This window comes from Notechis scutatus, chromosome 4 (assembly GCF_049901735.1).
Source record: "Notechis scutatus isolate UNSWTSFEM ecotype Mainland chromosome 4, rNotScu1.2, whole genome shotgun sequence".
NCBI lineage: Eukaryota > Metazoa > Chordata > Lepidosauria > Squamata > Elapidae > Notechis > Notechis scutatus.
Genome location: NC_142012.1, coordinates 38,372,746 through 38,390,458, shown reverse-complemented (window position 1 = coordinate 38,390,458; position 17,713 = coordinate 38,372,746). Strand labels below are relative to the sequence as shown.

Genomic DNA, 17,713 nt, shown 5'->3' with positions numbered 1-17,713 from the left:
CTCCTGAGCCCCTGAAAGGCGCCTGTAAGCAGCTGCCCCTCCTGTTCCTATCGGCGGATCGGTTGATCCTGGGGCTGGGCGGTCGGGAGGAGGGGGTCTCGAGTACCTTGGCGGAAGGGAGACTGGTAGAGAAAGGGCGGGAGGAGCCTCTCCCGAAATGGCTGGGAGCCTCTAGACTCTGACCTCGAAACAGAGGAGGAGAATTTTCTCTTGCTCCGGGTTTCAGATAGCAAGGGTCCAGAGCCGTGCCAAATAGTTTGTCCCCTTTTATGGGGCAGTAGCCAGCAACCTTGTTTTAACGTCCGCCTGCCAGTGTTTAAGCCAGAGCAGGCGGCGACATGGGGCGTTATTGCCGGGCGGAGAACTTGACCGCATGGAAGGTGGCGTCAGCGGAGAAAATTCCCGCCACGGCGTCAATTTTGCTATGTCCTGGTGAGCCCTTGTGTTGGAGGGGGGGAACATGTTGCTTCAGTTGCCGAAGCCACCGGATCGAGGATCTGGTGAAGAAAGAAGCCGCAGTGGCTGATCTAATGGCCCAGGAGTCCGCTTGGTGAGCTCTACGTGGGGGCGAGCTCGGACCTCTTGTCCTCGGGTTTCAGAGCCTCTAGGGGGTCACTGGGGAGGGCGAGGAGGCCAACCCAACAATGGGCTCATCCACCTCGGGGTGTTGAGTAAGTCACAGAAACTCGACTCGAGGTTAAAGAACCTCCTGTCCAGGCTGGATGGGGCGGGAGGGCCCTAGTAAATTCAGTTGATTTGAGACCAGGTCATGAAATAGGGGTGGAGCCGGGATTACCTCCGCCTCCACCACGGGTTGACTAAAGATGGCGTCCTCCTGACCTTCTGCCGGGAGGAGAGCTGAGGAGGTTTGCACCGACAGGCCAGAGATGTTCCTGGCTTTGAATAAAAGGGATTTAAACATGTGGGGCTTGAACAGGCCCGCAGCAGTGGGTTGGTCGGGGTGAGACCCTCATCCTCGGACATGTCCCCCTCCATAGGATCTACCTCCGATAGGGGCTCCTCTTGTTGCATAGACCCCCATTCCATTTCCTCTTCCCCCCAAATTGGTCTAGATACTCTATATCCTCCTCCGGTTCCCTTTCTGGGAGAGGACTGCCCCTTGAGAAGGTACCTGACCACGAGTAGGGTCCGATCTAGGCGAGGACCTCATTGATGGTGGGTCGGTTCGGGCGCCAGTGAGGGGAGTAGACCTGGACATCTGTTGAAGGCCCTCTGCTATCCCCTGGCGAATGGCCCGTTCCATCAATGCCTGTATGTGCACAGGGATCTCAGATGAGAGGGCCTCCTCCTGGCGAAGACCAGCGGCCGTGGGCGTGAAAGTAGCTTCAGGAGGTTGTCTGGTTGATGGGCCGGGAGCCTGGTGTCCCTGGGATGGGCTGCGCCTGGAGACGGAAAAACAATCTGGAGGAGGGGGTGTCTGGAGGTAGAAGGAGCGGAGGGTGCTGGAAGTACCGGTTGTGTCTCTCTGGACCTCCTGTCAAATTCCCTCTCGAGAGCCCTGTGACGTCGTAGGGCGTCTCTCTGAGAAGCCTTAGAGGTCTCTTTAGGTGTTTCCTTAGGAGTTTCCTTAGGAGTTTCCTTAGCCTGTTTGCGCAGGTGGTAGGATTTGGATTTGGCCTTCAAAGAAGGGCCTTTGGTGGGAATGTCATCTGCCATTGTACAAGAAAGGACAATAATACAGTTAACGGCGGTTGGCTCGCCAAGGGTTCGACCTACAACAAAGGTCGGGTGTCCTTTCAGCTGGCCCACACCCCTTTTGGAATTTAGATGTATAAATTCTGTAATAAAGATGTTGAAATAATTCTTAATACTTATCTGCACAAGCAGGATAACAATCCAATGAGACTTGGAATGCTAAGGTAAAATATCAATAAGAAAAAAATTACAGGAATAAACTCACTCAGGTCTATCTATATGTGAGTATAAATATAAACCTATATATGAGGAAATATCTAGACCTGCATACAGGCAGATATTCCAATGTCTATTAGAATTAGAACTATTGTTAATATTCTTGTTCTAATATTATTATTAGTAATATATGATTATTATTAATATTATTATTATTATAATTATTATTATTGTAATTATAAATATTATTATTATTATTACTCTATTAATGAAAGATTGCCAATTATCGAATTAAACGCCTGAGGCTGGAAGAGAGGCCTCTGGCAGCTGGAGCTCCCAGGCAACAACCGGGAGGGATAGGCTGCAATCACTTGCCCTGAGCCTGCTGCGGGAAGCCAACAATTACTAAATTGTACCAATTAGCAAAGGCCCTACAGGCTGAGAGGCCTGTGCTAGGACCGGTTACTTCGCAGCTCTATGAGGCCTCAATCTTTTTATTTTATTTTATTTTTAAAGATGGCACCCGCCACGTGGTGGTGCCCTAGAGCGATCGCCCACGTTGCTAAAGTCCCGGGCTGCTCAGGGCAATGAAGTTTTTACTTCTCCGGCCTTAAAAGAGGCCGAGGAAGCCAAGCAGTAAGTTTTCGCCCCTTCTTAGGGCGGCGGCGTTGCGGTGGGGGAATACCAGCAGCACTTATCAGTGCGATCAGTAAAGCTGCTGCAAGCGCAGCGAGAAAACGGCAGGCAAGAGATCAAATTGGGGGAATTAGCGCCGAGCGCGAAAGTCGCCGTTCTACAACCCCCTGGGGCGAAAGAAACGCTCCCCTTAAATCCCCAGTCCTGCGCCAGAAGGCTAAGGAAATAACTTGATTTTTTTCTATAAATAGATTCAAACCTGAGAGCAAGTCTTGGATCGGCCAAGGAGTGAGAAATGCACAGCCTAACTTGACGACGGCTGAGCGCAAACTGGGGAACGCAAGAGAGCCACGTGATGGAGGCGGAGCGTTCCTCAGTGATTGAGCTCAGCCATCAACGACGTAGACTGAAGCACCTCCCACTCTCTGGATGATCCGAACGGCTCTCAGGAGAAATTAAGATTCAGAACATAAATCTACAAAAATTAATGGCTTTTGTATCATAACATATTGGCATTTGTATCAAATTAAGTTCAAACAAAAAAAAATCATCAAAAGACATTACACCTTTCTTAAGGATCCCCAGACTTTAATAATTAAAGCACCATTTCTACTTACAGTAAAAGCAAAACAATACAATAGCAACCCTACCAAAGTTAAACATATAAAATCAAGAAATTGAGAGTTTGCCAAGCACAGTTGCCTTGGCTGGCTGCCTAGAATAATCATACAAAATTATAAAATGCAAGGGATCAAAGATTAAAACAATTAAAATCACTAGATCAAGAAGAGAAGAGGAGGTTGCTTGACTTCTAAAATATATATTCAATACAGAGCAACAGAAGAGCAGATCTATCTCATAATAACTATCACAACCATTTGTAGGCAATGTTTACACATATGCTGCTTTTAAAGAAATAAACTGATTAGATAATGCAAATAAAAATTAAAGCTGTATATAAGTCTAAATGCTATTGTTATCAGTGACCCATACATTTAAATAAAAGGGGGAATCAATTGCTGAAAGACCTCCCTAAAGAATTAGCAATACAGAAGAACGTGGACTGTTTCTATGACACCAACCCAGGAGCAGTATTAAGTTTCATATGGGTTTCTGCTGTATTTTCCTTCCAAAACAATATTGCCTATCTAAACTTCCTACTTCAACATATTAAAAAAGAGTCTTGAAACTACTATTAAGATGGTCTGTAGTTCTATTTCTATGCCGAATATTAGAAATCTAAGATCTGTATAAAGTGGAACAGGATTTCAGACAACTCTATTATAACTATTTGTTCCATCGTATCTACTGACAAGTTATCTTCTGTATGTTCCCACTGTCCAGCCCCTACTACAAGTAGTACCTCATTGAATAACCAGTCGCTTAGCCACCATGTAAAGTTACAATGGTTCTCCCAGAGGATGCAACCAGTTCTGGAGTTCTGACAGCCACAACTCTTCCACCACTTGTGGACATTTTGGGCACTTGGTAATCAGCTGGCATTTATGACCATCCAAAGTATTCTACAGTTTCATTATCACAATTTATGGTGTTTATTTTTACTTTCAAGCAAAAAAAAAAATACCATTGAAGGAAATGGGTTCATTTAATGACCACTGTATTAACTTAACTATTATAATATTCACTTATAGACTGCCACAAGAAAGGTCATAAAATCAGGCAAGATCACATGGAGACCCATTTAATGACCACCACAACTTATGACAGTAATTCTGGGCTCAATTACAATCATAAGTTAAGGACTCCCTGTAGTTCTACTTCTTCACATTGTCAGACATATCTGAAGGGAAAAAAACATGCATTTTCCTTAGCAAGATGACTTCCTTCGTGTAAATTGGCATCCTAATTAACAATGATAAGATCAGAAGTAAAGTAAAGGTAGAGTTATGCATAATTATGAATTGTTCCACTTCATATACAGGCTTTATAATTTTAAATTATGTTATATTATTTATAATTTCTGAAAGTGTGATGTATTTTGAAAATTCATAATCTAATTCCTACATTATGCACATACATCTAATTTCCACATCCATACTCATAAACATTTATTTCCAATAGCAGTTTCTATTTCCTCAATATAATCACAGAACTTTTTATCAAATACAACTGGCAGATATTCCATGTTGCCTCTAAAGCATCTAACAAAGTAGATAATTAGTTAGATTATATAATATTACAACTCATAATGAGACAGCTATGTGAATGCATTCAAAATATTTATTTAGTTATGTCAGTTCAAATCAGTTTCTTTGCTACTTAATATTTCTCAAATGGTTGTGAAATGAGGTACAAGCAATTCAACATAATCTTATTGCATACAATAAGTGTACAGAGGAGTTCATTTGTTGAACCACTTATAAAGCTGTCTTCAATCTAGAACTCTCCATTTGTGATGACCCAGAGTGGGACACAAAACAAACACAGTCACAGAAAACAGGTGAAGCCCCTTTTATTCCTTCACTTTGCTTCCAAGCTCCAAATATCCTTGACGGAAGACAAAAAACTGCCACACAGTTACAAGAAGGAGGAAAAAAGAAACGCAAACCAGGCAAGATAAGGGCTGGAAGATGTCCACAGATAACAGAACACACACTGGGAAGGATGCCAAACTCAGAGAGGAACCATAAACTAGAGATATTTCCACGCTTTATTTCCAGCATTCGCCCATAAGCATGTCTGTCCTGTTATTCAGTTGTCACAGCTGCCGCCCATGAAGGGGATCAAGGCCCTCTCCTCCCAAGTAGACCATGTCTCTTCTTTATCCTCTCCTCCCTGCATGCCCTAGGATGGAGAGGGGATGGGCCTGGGTCCTCCTCTGACTGATCAGCTGGCCTCTGCCCTTCCCCAGCCTCCTCCATAAGCTCCGGAGCCACACTTCCACTGTTCCTCCTCTCCTTCAGAGTCAGTCTCCACCAGGGGCATGACACCATTGTGTTGAGCTATATCTGCCAATGTCTACCCAACACAGGCCATATTAGTTGATGCGAATTCTAACAACTCTAGTGCAAAACTTAGAGCCCATCAAGTTAAAGAAGATCCACATAGGGTCCAGGAAATATACAATCTGAAGTGAGTTATGATTGAACAGCATCATCCCTGTTCTTATAGCATTTAACTTTTGTAAATTAAATGACATTTGAGACTTTGAGTCATACTATGAATAATCTCAGTGACTCACATGTCATTATCATTTTTGCAAACTTCAAGAAAACTCTGTAAACTTACTTCAGATTCAGTTTGATTCAAAAATATTCAAAAAGGCTATTTGACTTGTAAAAAAGGATAGAGAATACAGGCAGTCCAATACCAAAATGCAAAAAAATAAAAATAAAAAAGAATGAAAAGGAAACTTGTTATTTAGCTATTTGTTGACCTTTTTACTGCTAAAAGGAAGACACACCAACTCACAGTGAAAAATTTGAAGTGCAAGAAAGAATTGGCTAAAAGAATGGAAAATGGAAAAAAGCGAGACGTGGAATCATTGGAGCAGGATGAGCTCATCCTGTTCCCAACTTGGCCTCTTTAAATATTTAGATGAACTTGCCCAGATCAAGTCACTATAGAGTTACAAGAAAAACAGAGAAGAAGAAACTGTCCTCCCACATCCCCAAACAGGGATTTCTTATTCCCAGTCATTTATCTTCAGAGTATCACCAGAGTTGAGTCACAACTCTTAAGAATAACTTTTTTTACCCTTTTTTTTTCTTCTTAAGGCCAAAACGTTCGTTTGGCATTTACGCCCTATTTCACAGGAATTGCTTGGGAATCAAACGAATGAAAAGTCGCCTTTCAAGGGCTGAAGGATCCCTGGGGGTGAAAGTATCTCATTGTACAAATGCACACACACACACACAAAAGTGTCTGGCAAAATGGCGGTAGCGTTACAATTTATTTATACATTCATCAAATCGATTGGCTTCTTTCAAAATTTCTTCAGCCCTTTTGGTAAGTTTAAATTACGCAGCGCGGGGAAAGCAAGGTGGGACTTACCTTTGCCATGGCTTCGGGGGTCGTTTCGGTTTAGGCGAAGAGCGAAAGCTGCGAAGGAAAATAAGGGACAGAGGGTTACTCTTCGAGAGTTCAAAAGAAAGAGCGGCCAACAAGTACCGCTAGCCTGGAAACAAGCGAAGAAACCCGACCGCTTCCTTTGCTTTCCTCCGAGCAGTTCCGATTTCGGAGTACCCCAATAGGGACCTCCCGCCAAATCGGGAGGGGGGAGGCGGGAATCTCTCCTGAACCCCAACTTTCGGCCACAGGAAAACGCCCGAGGACTTTCTCCTGTGACTTTTCCACGCCCTGCTGCTCCAAGCTGGGTTCAGCCGAGGCCTCCGTGATACAAAGACCGATAAGCGGAGCAGTAAGAGCGCTCCGCAATGGCTTCCTCCGCTGGATCTTTCGCTCCTTTCTGGCCTCCGTTTTAACTCCCCAAACTTGGCTGCGCTCGGAGAGCAGCCGGTACGCACCGTAGCCTTAAAAATGAGGGGGCGAAGCTGCTAGATGCTGCGGCCTCTCGAGAAACAACGGCAAGGGACGGAGCCGGAGAAAGTGCGCGTCGCTCTCGCGGCCTGCCACACCCAGCGCTCAGATTCTCCCTGCGGTTCCCGGTTGGAGTCGATCGTGGTCTTCCTGCCTGGGGCCCCACCCCGGATTACTCGGCTACTCCTCGGCACGGCGTGCCCTGGGTGCGGTTGAGTGTCTTTTCCTCCCGGCTCAAATTATTACGAAAGTCAGGGTCTGAATAATGCCTGAGAGGAAGCTCTTTCTGGATCATTATTGGTCCCTGTGCAAAACGGTTGCTTTACACCCACACCAACGCACCGCTTGCAGAACAATTAAAATAAGGAAGGGCAGTTGTGGTAGGGTAGTTGTAACTGTGCTGTGATTTAAAAGAAAAGTCTCGATTCAGGGACTTCAGTCTCCCAAACAGGCATTTCTTTGTTTCATCCAGGCAAAAATCATATCCTGACTGATTCACACAGAAGACTACATCTCTCTGGCTGGATCCACAAAATATTTTCAGATACAAATAATGAAGCCTTGTACTGGCAAAGCTGAGAATCCAAAGAGATGCACTTCATAGTAAAGGGGTATAAAAGAAGAAAGATCCTTGTGTAGTATAAATAAACCAAAGGACTTGCCTATGCAAATATGTCCAGACAGGGTAAGCTGTTTCTTTGAACAAAGTGAGGCAGTTGCCTTAAACTTTAACCATTTTAGTTATTAATCATAACTAAAAATTATAATTTCATCAGGTTTGTGCGGAGTTAAATTTTCAGTCTGGTGGATCACAATAACTTTATAATCTTTGAAAATATGCAAACTGTTTCAAGTGATGGCCTCCATTCATTTCTCCTCTTGAAGTTACCCTATTGCCACCCATTAAGACCAAAGGTGTTTTGAATTGTGTAGTCTGCACAATTTCAGAAATGAAATTCATAAATTAGAAAGACAGATTTTATGTGTGCAAAAAAATCCTGTCACCAGAAATATTCCATTTTTTAACATTGCCATTTTAAAATAAAAAATGATGAATGTAAGCCCTGTAATAAAATTAAGACAACTAAGACTTACTCTTAACATTTTTAAAGATCATATAACCTTGGAATTCCTTTGTGAGCTTTCCAATAAGATAAAACAGAAATCTGTGTGCTGCTGAAACTAAGATGAATTAACTTAAATACTCTTTAAATCTCTTAATAGCAATAGCACTTAGACTTATATACCACTTTACAGTGCTTTGCAGCCCTCTCTAAGCGGTTTACAGAGTCAGCATATTACTCCCTCACCCTCGACCTTGGAAGGATGGAAGGCTGAGTCAAACTTTACCCTGGTGAGATTTGATCTGCCAAATTGTAGGCAGCTGGCTGCAGCCGTAGTTTGCAGTACTGTGCTCTAACCACTGTGCCACCGAGGCTCTTTTAAGATAGAACCAAGGGAAATTCCCACTGAAGTTCTGTGCTGCTCCCAGCTACATTAGGAAAAAACTTTTAAAACATTCAGCCTAAATAAAGATGTGTTGGCAAAGGAGCCAGGCTGGTGCTCAGGGCAGACCCTGATTAGCCCTTAGCCTGATTCTTGACCATCCCATCCATCTTAAACTGGTGTGAGTGTGTCTATCAGTGCTCCCCTTGTCCTTTTGGAGATTGTTACCTTCTTGTTACTTCCCATTTTTCCCTGGTTTTCCAGATGCTTGCACATAGTCATGGTTCCACATGCCTTTCCCATATTCTATCCTTTAGCCCTTTCCTCCACCCCCCCTTATGTATGTATGTAAATGTATGTCTATTTTTTCTTACCATTTCACATTATTTAAAGCAAATGTAATATGAGGACAAGCACTACACGATTTTGGAGGCAAAAGTCGGCCTGATCTTACTGGCCGGGCATTGAAATCCAATGTATTTAATGGGGATTCGTTTGGGAGAGGTTGTTATGATAAGCAAGCACACACCCTGGTATTCCTGGGCATTACCACCGTCTCTTTCCTGACTGCAGAAACAGGTAAGTTCCTCCCAGTCCCCCACCCCCCTTCAAATTTTCATTCAACTTTTCCAACTTTCATTCAAAACTCTTGTTTTTCTGTCCATGTTAATTTGATTCCTTTACCCTGGATGGCCGGATTCCAAACTGACAGATGCAATTCACTTGGATGCAGTGGCTGCCAGGTTCTTTTCTCTGAAGGGCTGGTCACTGACCCATGCAACCATTTCATCCTGGGCTGTCAGGCTGCTAAGTTCTCTGCTGGCTGGCAGCTGTCATTTCCCCATATTCTTGTTGTTGATTTAACAGTGGGCCGTTAAGACAATGACCTATCCCCTCTGCTTCACTCAGTCCTTGTATCTCCCAGTGGGTGACCTTTTGGATTCTGCCCAGGCTGGATGAAGCATGCTCCTCGGCCCAGAGCACTGTACAACTTTCCTTTCCTTCCCTTCTTTTTCCTTTCCTTTTACATCTTCAAATGGCAACAGGGATGCTGCTATTTTGTTTCTTCTATTTTTGTTTGTTCCCCCTTGCTACAAAGTTTCCATATACCTAGAGAAGAGGGGAAAAAGGAAAGAACAGCTTTATCTCCTGTTGCTTTCATCACTGAGCTGGCAGAGCAAGGATGATCATGCCACACAGGGAGAAAAGATCACTGTTACTATCAAAAATATTTTGCAGAACAGTGAGTAATTCAATGCATTCTATGCATCCAAACATCTGGGAAGGCAATGGCAAGAGCCTAGAATAAGTGGAGGAACAATAATACTTCAATGGTGGGCGCTGACATCATTTTACCTATTTTACCATTCACAGATATTACTATTTTGACCAAGAAGAGATTTGCAGTTAGTGAAGAATAGATTCAAGGAGTGTTGGTCATTTTTTATTATGTAGTAAAAATATTTTATTAGAATCTATCTTTACTTAGTATACATTTTGTTTTTGAGAAAAAAAAAATAAGGATGCTTAAATTATTTATATCTCCCCTTAACATTATATAAATGTTTTACTAAAATAAGAAAAGAACAATATCTGTGTATGCAAACTATCTTTTATTTAAAATACTTTGTATTATTTCTTTTTTTGAATAGACAAGAAACCCTTGTCTATTCAAGAAGATTTAGCACCACTGAATTTGTTTTTTTTAATTACTACACATGCATGTACAAGTAGAATTTATACACCTAAACTTTATTTATACTTTCCAATATTTTATCTTATTTCTGGTATAGATTATATTTCATTGATTTTTTGTATTCACATTTCATAAGCATTTTGTATTTGCAATGATACGAAAAATTTGAACAATTCCTGTATTAAATGGTGTGGTTTATCTTTCTTATTTGTAATCAAGTTACTTTTTTCCAAAATCCTCTAATTTCCTTCCAAAATCATAAGGCTGTATTGAAAAACTTTTTCATCAGGGAATGCTATTTTAAAAGTAGACTTTCTAATCCACTGGTTGCATTTTTCTAATGCTTTTAGATCCTTTTTGTTTTTAAACAGTGAAGCATATTCATATTAAATCAAGACATTTACATAGAATACCTATTTCTCCATTAATTTTTGCATGTCATACATGATATTTGCCAAAGCAAATGTCAGACATAACAATCTGTAAAATAAAATAAGTTGAACACTATATCATTTCACAGGATTGTGTAAAACATTGCAATCATGTGCCCTACAAGAAGGAGTAAACACAGGATATATCCCCACTTCCATTTATCACAGTGGGAATTTTTTTACTGAGCTTGATAGATTATCATAAAGGCTATTAAATAAAAAAGGTACATTTGATATATCAAATGTATATTCCATTCACAGATATCCTATCGGTGGTGGGATTCAAATATTTTTACCACCGGTTCAGTGGGCGTGGCTTGGTGGGCACACTTTGCTCACGTGCTCACACTTTACATGCGCGGGCGTGCCAAATGCGCACTTTGTGCCAGCGCAGAGGTATTTGCGCTGGTGCAAAGGCGTTCTAACTCACCTCCTACAAGCTTGCATGATCCTGATCGCTTCAGCAGCTGCTGCACAGCACTCTTCTGTGCCGCGCAAAGTAGCTGCGCTTCAAATTCAGCGGATAAAGGGGAGTATGGGAGCCTGGCCAGGCAGGTGGGCCCAACAGCAGAGCAGTGGAGAAAACCAGTTTGATCTCCGTTGCTCATCGCTGCTACTGGCTTGGCAGAACCAAGCCAAACCAGTAGAATACCACCACTGATCCCATCCCATTCGCAATTTTTAAATTCATTCTTGAGTGAGTCTCCCAAACATAATATGGGATATTATGGAAAGATATCCCATTCCCAACATAATACGGGATGGGATATCTTTCCATAACTTCCCAGCAGAATAAGTGTGCTGTCCAGCCAGTCTATGGGAATTGGATAGTTACTTAGGAATTATGAGCTGTCCCCTTAAGAGAATGCATCATGGTAAATGTAGTTAAGGTATCCTGGGAAATGTAGTCCATATCACGTGACCACATCTGTAATCCTGATTGGTTACTAAATTGTCCCTCGATGGGTAGGAGGAGTTTCCTCACTTTTGCCTGAACTCTCTAACTCATGGCAGCTGCTTTCTATCGCTACGAGATGGGTTAGGAGATAACCATCTTTTACTACAAGGCAGATATACAAAGGATTGGTCATTAAAGAAGAACTTCATCACAAATGTGAGTTATGAGGATACCTGATGAACAAATAAATGTACTTTGTTATGGATGTTTTGTGGAGTTTATCTATCTGCATCTGCACAGCTCACAAATCTATTACTTTGCAGGATACAGAAAAAAAAGGTTATTCTTGAATTTGATAAAAAGTGTCTTTTTCTCAGAGATTACCATTATTATTGCCACTAACAGTACAGCTATGTAACAGTGCAATTATGAAGTTCAAACCGAACAAGTATTGAAAGCTCTTGTGTTTTTTTAAAAAGTGTTTTTAAAAGCTTAATGGGTCCTTTGGAATAATGGCTAAATAAAACATTCTGTTCTCTTTATTAATAGTGATAAAGATCAGTGCTTTTTAATCTAGTTGTTCTTATTTCAGGCTCAGAGTTTTCAGACAGGTAAGTACACAAATCACAAGAGAGTACAAACTTTATTTATAGAAGCAGAGGAAGGACATGAATGAACAAAAACCTTGCTATCTGAAATTTCATTCTTGTTTATCACTCTAAACAGTATCTGCCATTCAGACACTGTTACAGTTATATCCCAAAGGAGAATCTGATCAGATTTGGAGGAGGAGGAGGAAACTTTTATTTATATGTAAATTTTAATTGATATTGTTTATTACTTAGTCATATTCATCTCGTTCCACAACCATTACTGATTATTACATGACTTGTCTATTCTCCAAAGACAGCTTTCTTTTTAATCAGGTTGTCTTTTTGGGTTCCCACCGTCTCCAAAAGCAGTCTCATTATATTTTTGTTTGCTTATTTCAAGGACAAAGTGGCCCAGCTTTCAGTTCTAATTCCAAGGAGTATACGAGATCCATCTATAAAGAAAAATAATAATTTCACCTGAACAAAAGCATTAACCTTATACCTTGTGTAAATTAGCAGATAGATAAAATTATGGTAAGCAAATTACATCAGCACAGGCACCATGCATACTCCAGTTGCTAAATAAAGAGAAGGAGTGAAAAATTGTCTCTCTCCTCCAATACCTAAATTGTATTCAGAGTTGATAACATTTGGCATTTGGCAGCCTTGAATTGGCTTAACCTATTAATAGAGAAGAAGCTAAAAGAATTGAACCAAGTTTTTCTGTCCTCAGAAAATTATTTGATGGTTTGGAGAAGACTGGTATAATCCATTATACTGATGCCAGATTAAATTGCATCCCATATACAAAAGGCAACCAGATTAATAGTTGGATCTTACAGTGCACTACTTGGGAATAGCAAGTTAGTTTGGGGAACACCTGAACTCAAAAAGAGAGGACAATGGCTTTTAATAGTTGCCTTTGGAAGGATCCACCCTATTCCTCACACCCCAACTTCACTATTTGCCTTTTAAGATTGGTAGAGGCATTCCCCCAATCTGGGAGATATAAAAAGAGGATAAGCCCCAATCTTAGTCTAGGACTCAAATCATCAAATCTGAATTTTCTATTGAAGTTGTCCAGGTAGCTCTCTTTCAAACTGTTGTGAGGCTAAGGAGCTGGTGCCAGGGTGAAACCTCAGTTTCAATCTTGCGGCTAACTTGGTGTTTAATTGCAAACTATGGGCTCCCTCAGTAATCTTTAAACAAAGAATAATCCTCTTTTGCACCATTCCCATATTTGAAAGCACCAGGGCAAAGATGCAACCAATTAATTATACAAGTGAGGTATTCATGGAGTCCCAAGACTGTATTTCCCCAAAGACCAGCTTACAGCAGAAATACACAAATATTTTTGAGCCAAGACTATGTTTACATCTGAGCATGGGGAACATGCCAGGAACTGCACTTTAAATTGCAAGTGGGGGAAAGATTGGTGGAACCACGATATAAACTAAATTTAATTTAGTTAGTTGGCATTTACTGTGTATGTAATGAGAATTAATACATTTGAATGAAATGATTATTTCGCTTATTCCCTAATGATTTGGTGATCATAACCTCTTGGAAGTCTTCTGGAGGTTTAGGCATTACAGAATGTCTCTCAACTGATATTGCCTTCATTCACTTTGATATTGGAGAATTATGGGAGCAGAAGTCCTTGGTAAAAGGTAGTTAAAATATCAAGAAGTTGCTGCTAAGGAATTTCTGCTAGTGGATTCAGGAGAAGAATCTTCTATTACTATTACTGTTAAAAAACTATTACTGTTAATCTTGTCATCACTCCTTATCACTCATCCCCTCCCACTTGTAACTGTATGACTGTAACTTTGTCGCTGGTATCCTTACAATTTATATTGACTGTTTCCTAGTATGATTTATTGCTTATTGTACCCTATGACTATCATTAAGTGTTGTACCTTATGATTCTCGACTCCTGATGAATGCATCTTTTCTTTTATGTATACTGAGAGTATTTACACCAAGACAAATTCCTTGTGTGTCCAATCACACTTGGCCAATAAAGAATTCTGTTCTGTTCTGTTCTATTCTATTCTATTCTATTCTATTCTATTCTATTCTATTCTATTCTATTCTATTCTATTCTATTCTATCTCTATTCTCTATTCTCTATTCTCTATTCTCTATTCTCTATTCTCTATTCTATGCCATGCCTCCTGCCTTTTGGAACATCATGCCCAGAAGTGGGCTGCACTTTTTGTTGACAAGGGGTTTGCTGGTCATTCAGCCACTTTGGGGCTGAAATCCAGCTTCAAACAGGCAGCTAATTGACTCAGGCAGCTCCAGTGAGTATAGCAGGGCGGCGCAGAACTCACCTGAGCAGTCTGGGGGGGGGGGGGGGGAGTTATTTATTTAGGGAAAGCATAGCACAAGGGCAGGTGGGCAGGCCCAGTCAGAGATCACAGCTAGGGGTTTGCCCAAATCTCACTGACCATCCAGCAGCCCACCACTGATTATGCCCCACAATGATTGTGGCCCACCTTCTGGATCTTCCATAAAGGCTCGAAGACCTGGCTTTGCCAGTTAGCCTGGAACTCCAACAGTCCATCAGTGCATCACTCTGGAAGCAGCTGATGGATTAATGCAAGACCCCACCACCCACTGTGTTTATCCTGCTCCTTCCTCCCCATCTTTTTAATGGTAAACTATCACGATTATTATGAGTATTTATTGCTTCAATGTTTTATTGGCTTTTAGTGCTTGTAAACCATACACAATCACTTCTAGGTGAGACGGGCAGCAAAAGTCTAATTGAGTAAGTAATAAAGTAAAGAAGTAAGTAAATAAATAAAAGATTACATATATAGCACTTTGAAAATATTAATAGATGAATTCATAATGTCTTTTTTGTTTTGACTATTAATATTTCAATTTTATTGTGTAAGCCAGTTTCAAGGTAATGTTAGCAGTGCAAGTCAAGATACTGGTTTTAATAATTAATTAAATTCACTCCATTTCATCTTAACTTAATGTAAATAACATTAACTAATCTCTTGCTTTTTTAAAAAAAAATATGTTTTGAGCTCCTTTTAGTTATCAATTAATCAAGCAAGTCTTCATTCTACCTATTATACCTTGTAATTTATACTGTTTTTATCATTTTCCTGCATTTGGTCAATATTTTTCTAATCATTAGTTGCTGTTAATGATAAGTAGCAACCCCTACTGTGGGGACATTAAAGCCAAACAGACGACTAAGTGAAACTTGGTGGGGTTTTTCTTTTGCAATGCACCTTAGAAATGCACCTATTATCTCATTTACCATAAACCAACACTGATTCTTTGTTATCATTGTTTGTTTGTCTAGTCATCTCCAAATTATTGATCCATTCATTCACTTTGTGCAAAAAAAAGTTTGTGTGGTTGCAAAACTATAATATTTCCAGTGGCAGGCAAAACAGCTGCCATCCTAATTGTCCCAAAGAATATTCTGTCAAAACAATCATAAGATGTTCCTTTGGGCCCTTTATCAAATCAGAAGTTTCATCTTCCATACTGGTAGGCATTATTCAACAGTTGCTCTTTTAATCTTTTATTTAAAAAAGGATTTATATTGTTACTAGAAGGGGACCTATGCTTCGCTATTAAACTACGTGATCGGGCAAGTTTTTGAGGAGCAAAATAAGGGGAGGAAATTGTGTTTCTGCCTACCAGCATCCATCAGTATTCACCTGGATAGTGTCCTGTCAGTGTGTGAGAGTGCTCGGGGCTGTTTGGAAACTGAAACAGTATTTGCTGTGTGAGCAAGGAGACAGCAAGGAGCCTCGGCATGGCTTAGCTGAATGCAGCTAGAAAATATTTCTTCTCAGGTGGGAAGGGGGAGTAGAACTCCTTAGCATCAGAGCATGTTAATAATAATATAGGAAGTACTAATGCTGTAATGGTCATTTTGAAAAATCCTTTGTTAGCAAGCACTTAGAAACCAAATTTCAAGTTTGTAGGCTTTACAGTTCTGAAGATTTCATGATGATGCGTGAGTGGTATTTCACTTTTATATATATAGATTCCACAATGGATGTCCCTCTCGTTGTCATCATCGCCAACAAAGAAATGAAGGCTGTTGCCCTGCCATGATAACTCCCTATCCTGTGGTAGACCTGCCCCTGAACTTTGAATGTTGGCATAAAATTTCCCTCCTTCACCTCCCTGGCTCCAAAAGACATCATTTGGAAGCATCCACTGTACTTCTGGATAGCAGAAAGAAAGTGTTTTGCCATTGGTTGCTGCTGGGTGAGAAGGCTGTGTAAGGGTTCAGCATACGGCTGAAGGGGAGGGAGCTGGACTTTACCGCCACTGCAGCACATCCCGGGACTCTCATCCTGCCACTTTAGAGCACAGCACCAAGCACAATGTAACCAAAGTCCGAGATCAACAACCTTTTGCCTGGAATAATGAATCTGAGGTTCATATTGAAAACCAGACAAATACTTATTAGTCCAAGGCATTGATCTCATTTGTGACTGATTAACGTAAGGATTATTAGATGCATACATTTTTTACAGCCTGCAGTGGTTGTATTCAGCTGGTTCGCACCGGATCGAACCGGTAGCAAGGATTTGCCGAGCCGGTAGTAAGTTCTGGCTGGCCACGCCCCTGACCTGGTCGCCCGGTCGCCGCTCGGTCACCGCAGGGTCACTTGCCCTGCTCACCGGATGCTCGCTCACCCCGCCTGCCTGACGCTCGCCTCTTAAGGTATTTCTTTCTTTTCCCCCCCCCCTCCCAACAGCTGTTCATACAATCAGCTGTGCTGGGATTCCCCTTGCTGAGGCCCAGGCAAAAAATGGAGGGAGGGGCTCAGGTTTCTCCATTTTTTGCCTTCTGAGGAGCCTTCTGGGAGCAAAAATGCCCCCCCAGAGGCTATTCTAAGGTCAGGAAGGTCCCAAAACGGAGAGTGGAGGGGTACTGTGTGCCCGTCCCATGCTGTTTTTCTTTTCTTCCTGAGCCCCAGAGGAGCCTTCTGGGAGCAAAAACACCCCCCCCCCAGGCTCCTAGTGTTTTGCATTTGGAAGATATTTCTTTTCAATGGGGAGGGGGAGTAGAACACTTTAGCATCAGAGGGCTGTTTGGAAACTCAAACAGTATTTGCTGTGTACGCAAGGAGACAGCAAGGAGCCTGGGCCTGCTTAGCTCAACTGTTTTCTAGTAAAGCTGTTAGCTGCTGTGAAAATAAAACTGAAACTGAAACTCGTCTCCTCTGCTTGTGTTTTGCATTTGGAAGAGATTTCTTTTCAGGTGGGGAGGGAAAGTAGGACTCCTTAGCATCTGACCGTGTTAATAATATAGGAAACACTAAGGCTCTTATGGTCATTTTGAAAAATCATTTCTTAGTGAGCACCTAGAAGCCAATTGGAACATACTTGCTAAATTTCAAGTTTGCAGGCTTTACGGTTCTGGAGATTTTGTGATGACGCATGAGTGCCTTTTTGCTTTTATACATATACTGTAGATGAATTAACCTTCCTTCCTAGGAAACTTGTTGCTTCTCTGATGTGTCACCCTGCCTGAAAATTACAACTGCCAGAACACAGTTACTGCAGTTATTGCCTTCCTACACATATACTACATCATACACATACAAAGAATCTAACCATTAACTTCCATATTAAAAACTAGGAGGCAT

General features: G+C 41.3%; 1 protein-coding gene across 1 annotated transcript in view; it reads right to left on the bottom strand.

The window, feature by feature from the left end:
* The window catches only part of ANXA5 (annexin A5), a 34,515-nt gene extending 27,389 nt beyond the window's left edge, over positions 1-7,126 (bottom strand). Inside the window, exons 1-2 of the mRNA XM_026667063.2 lie at positions 6,996-7,126; positions 6,523-6,570 (exon numbers count right to left, since the gene is read on the bottom strand). Of these exons, the coding sequence (XP_026522848.1) occupies positions 6,523-6,531 (9 nt within the window). The 5' untranslated portion in view covers positions 6,532-6,570; positions 6,996-7,126. The remainder of the gene's footprint in view (positions 1-6,522; positions 6,571-6,995) is intronic.
* Positions 7,127-17,713: the final 10,587 nt, after the last annotated feature.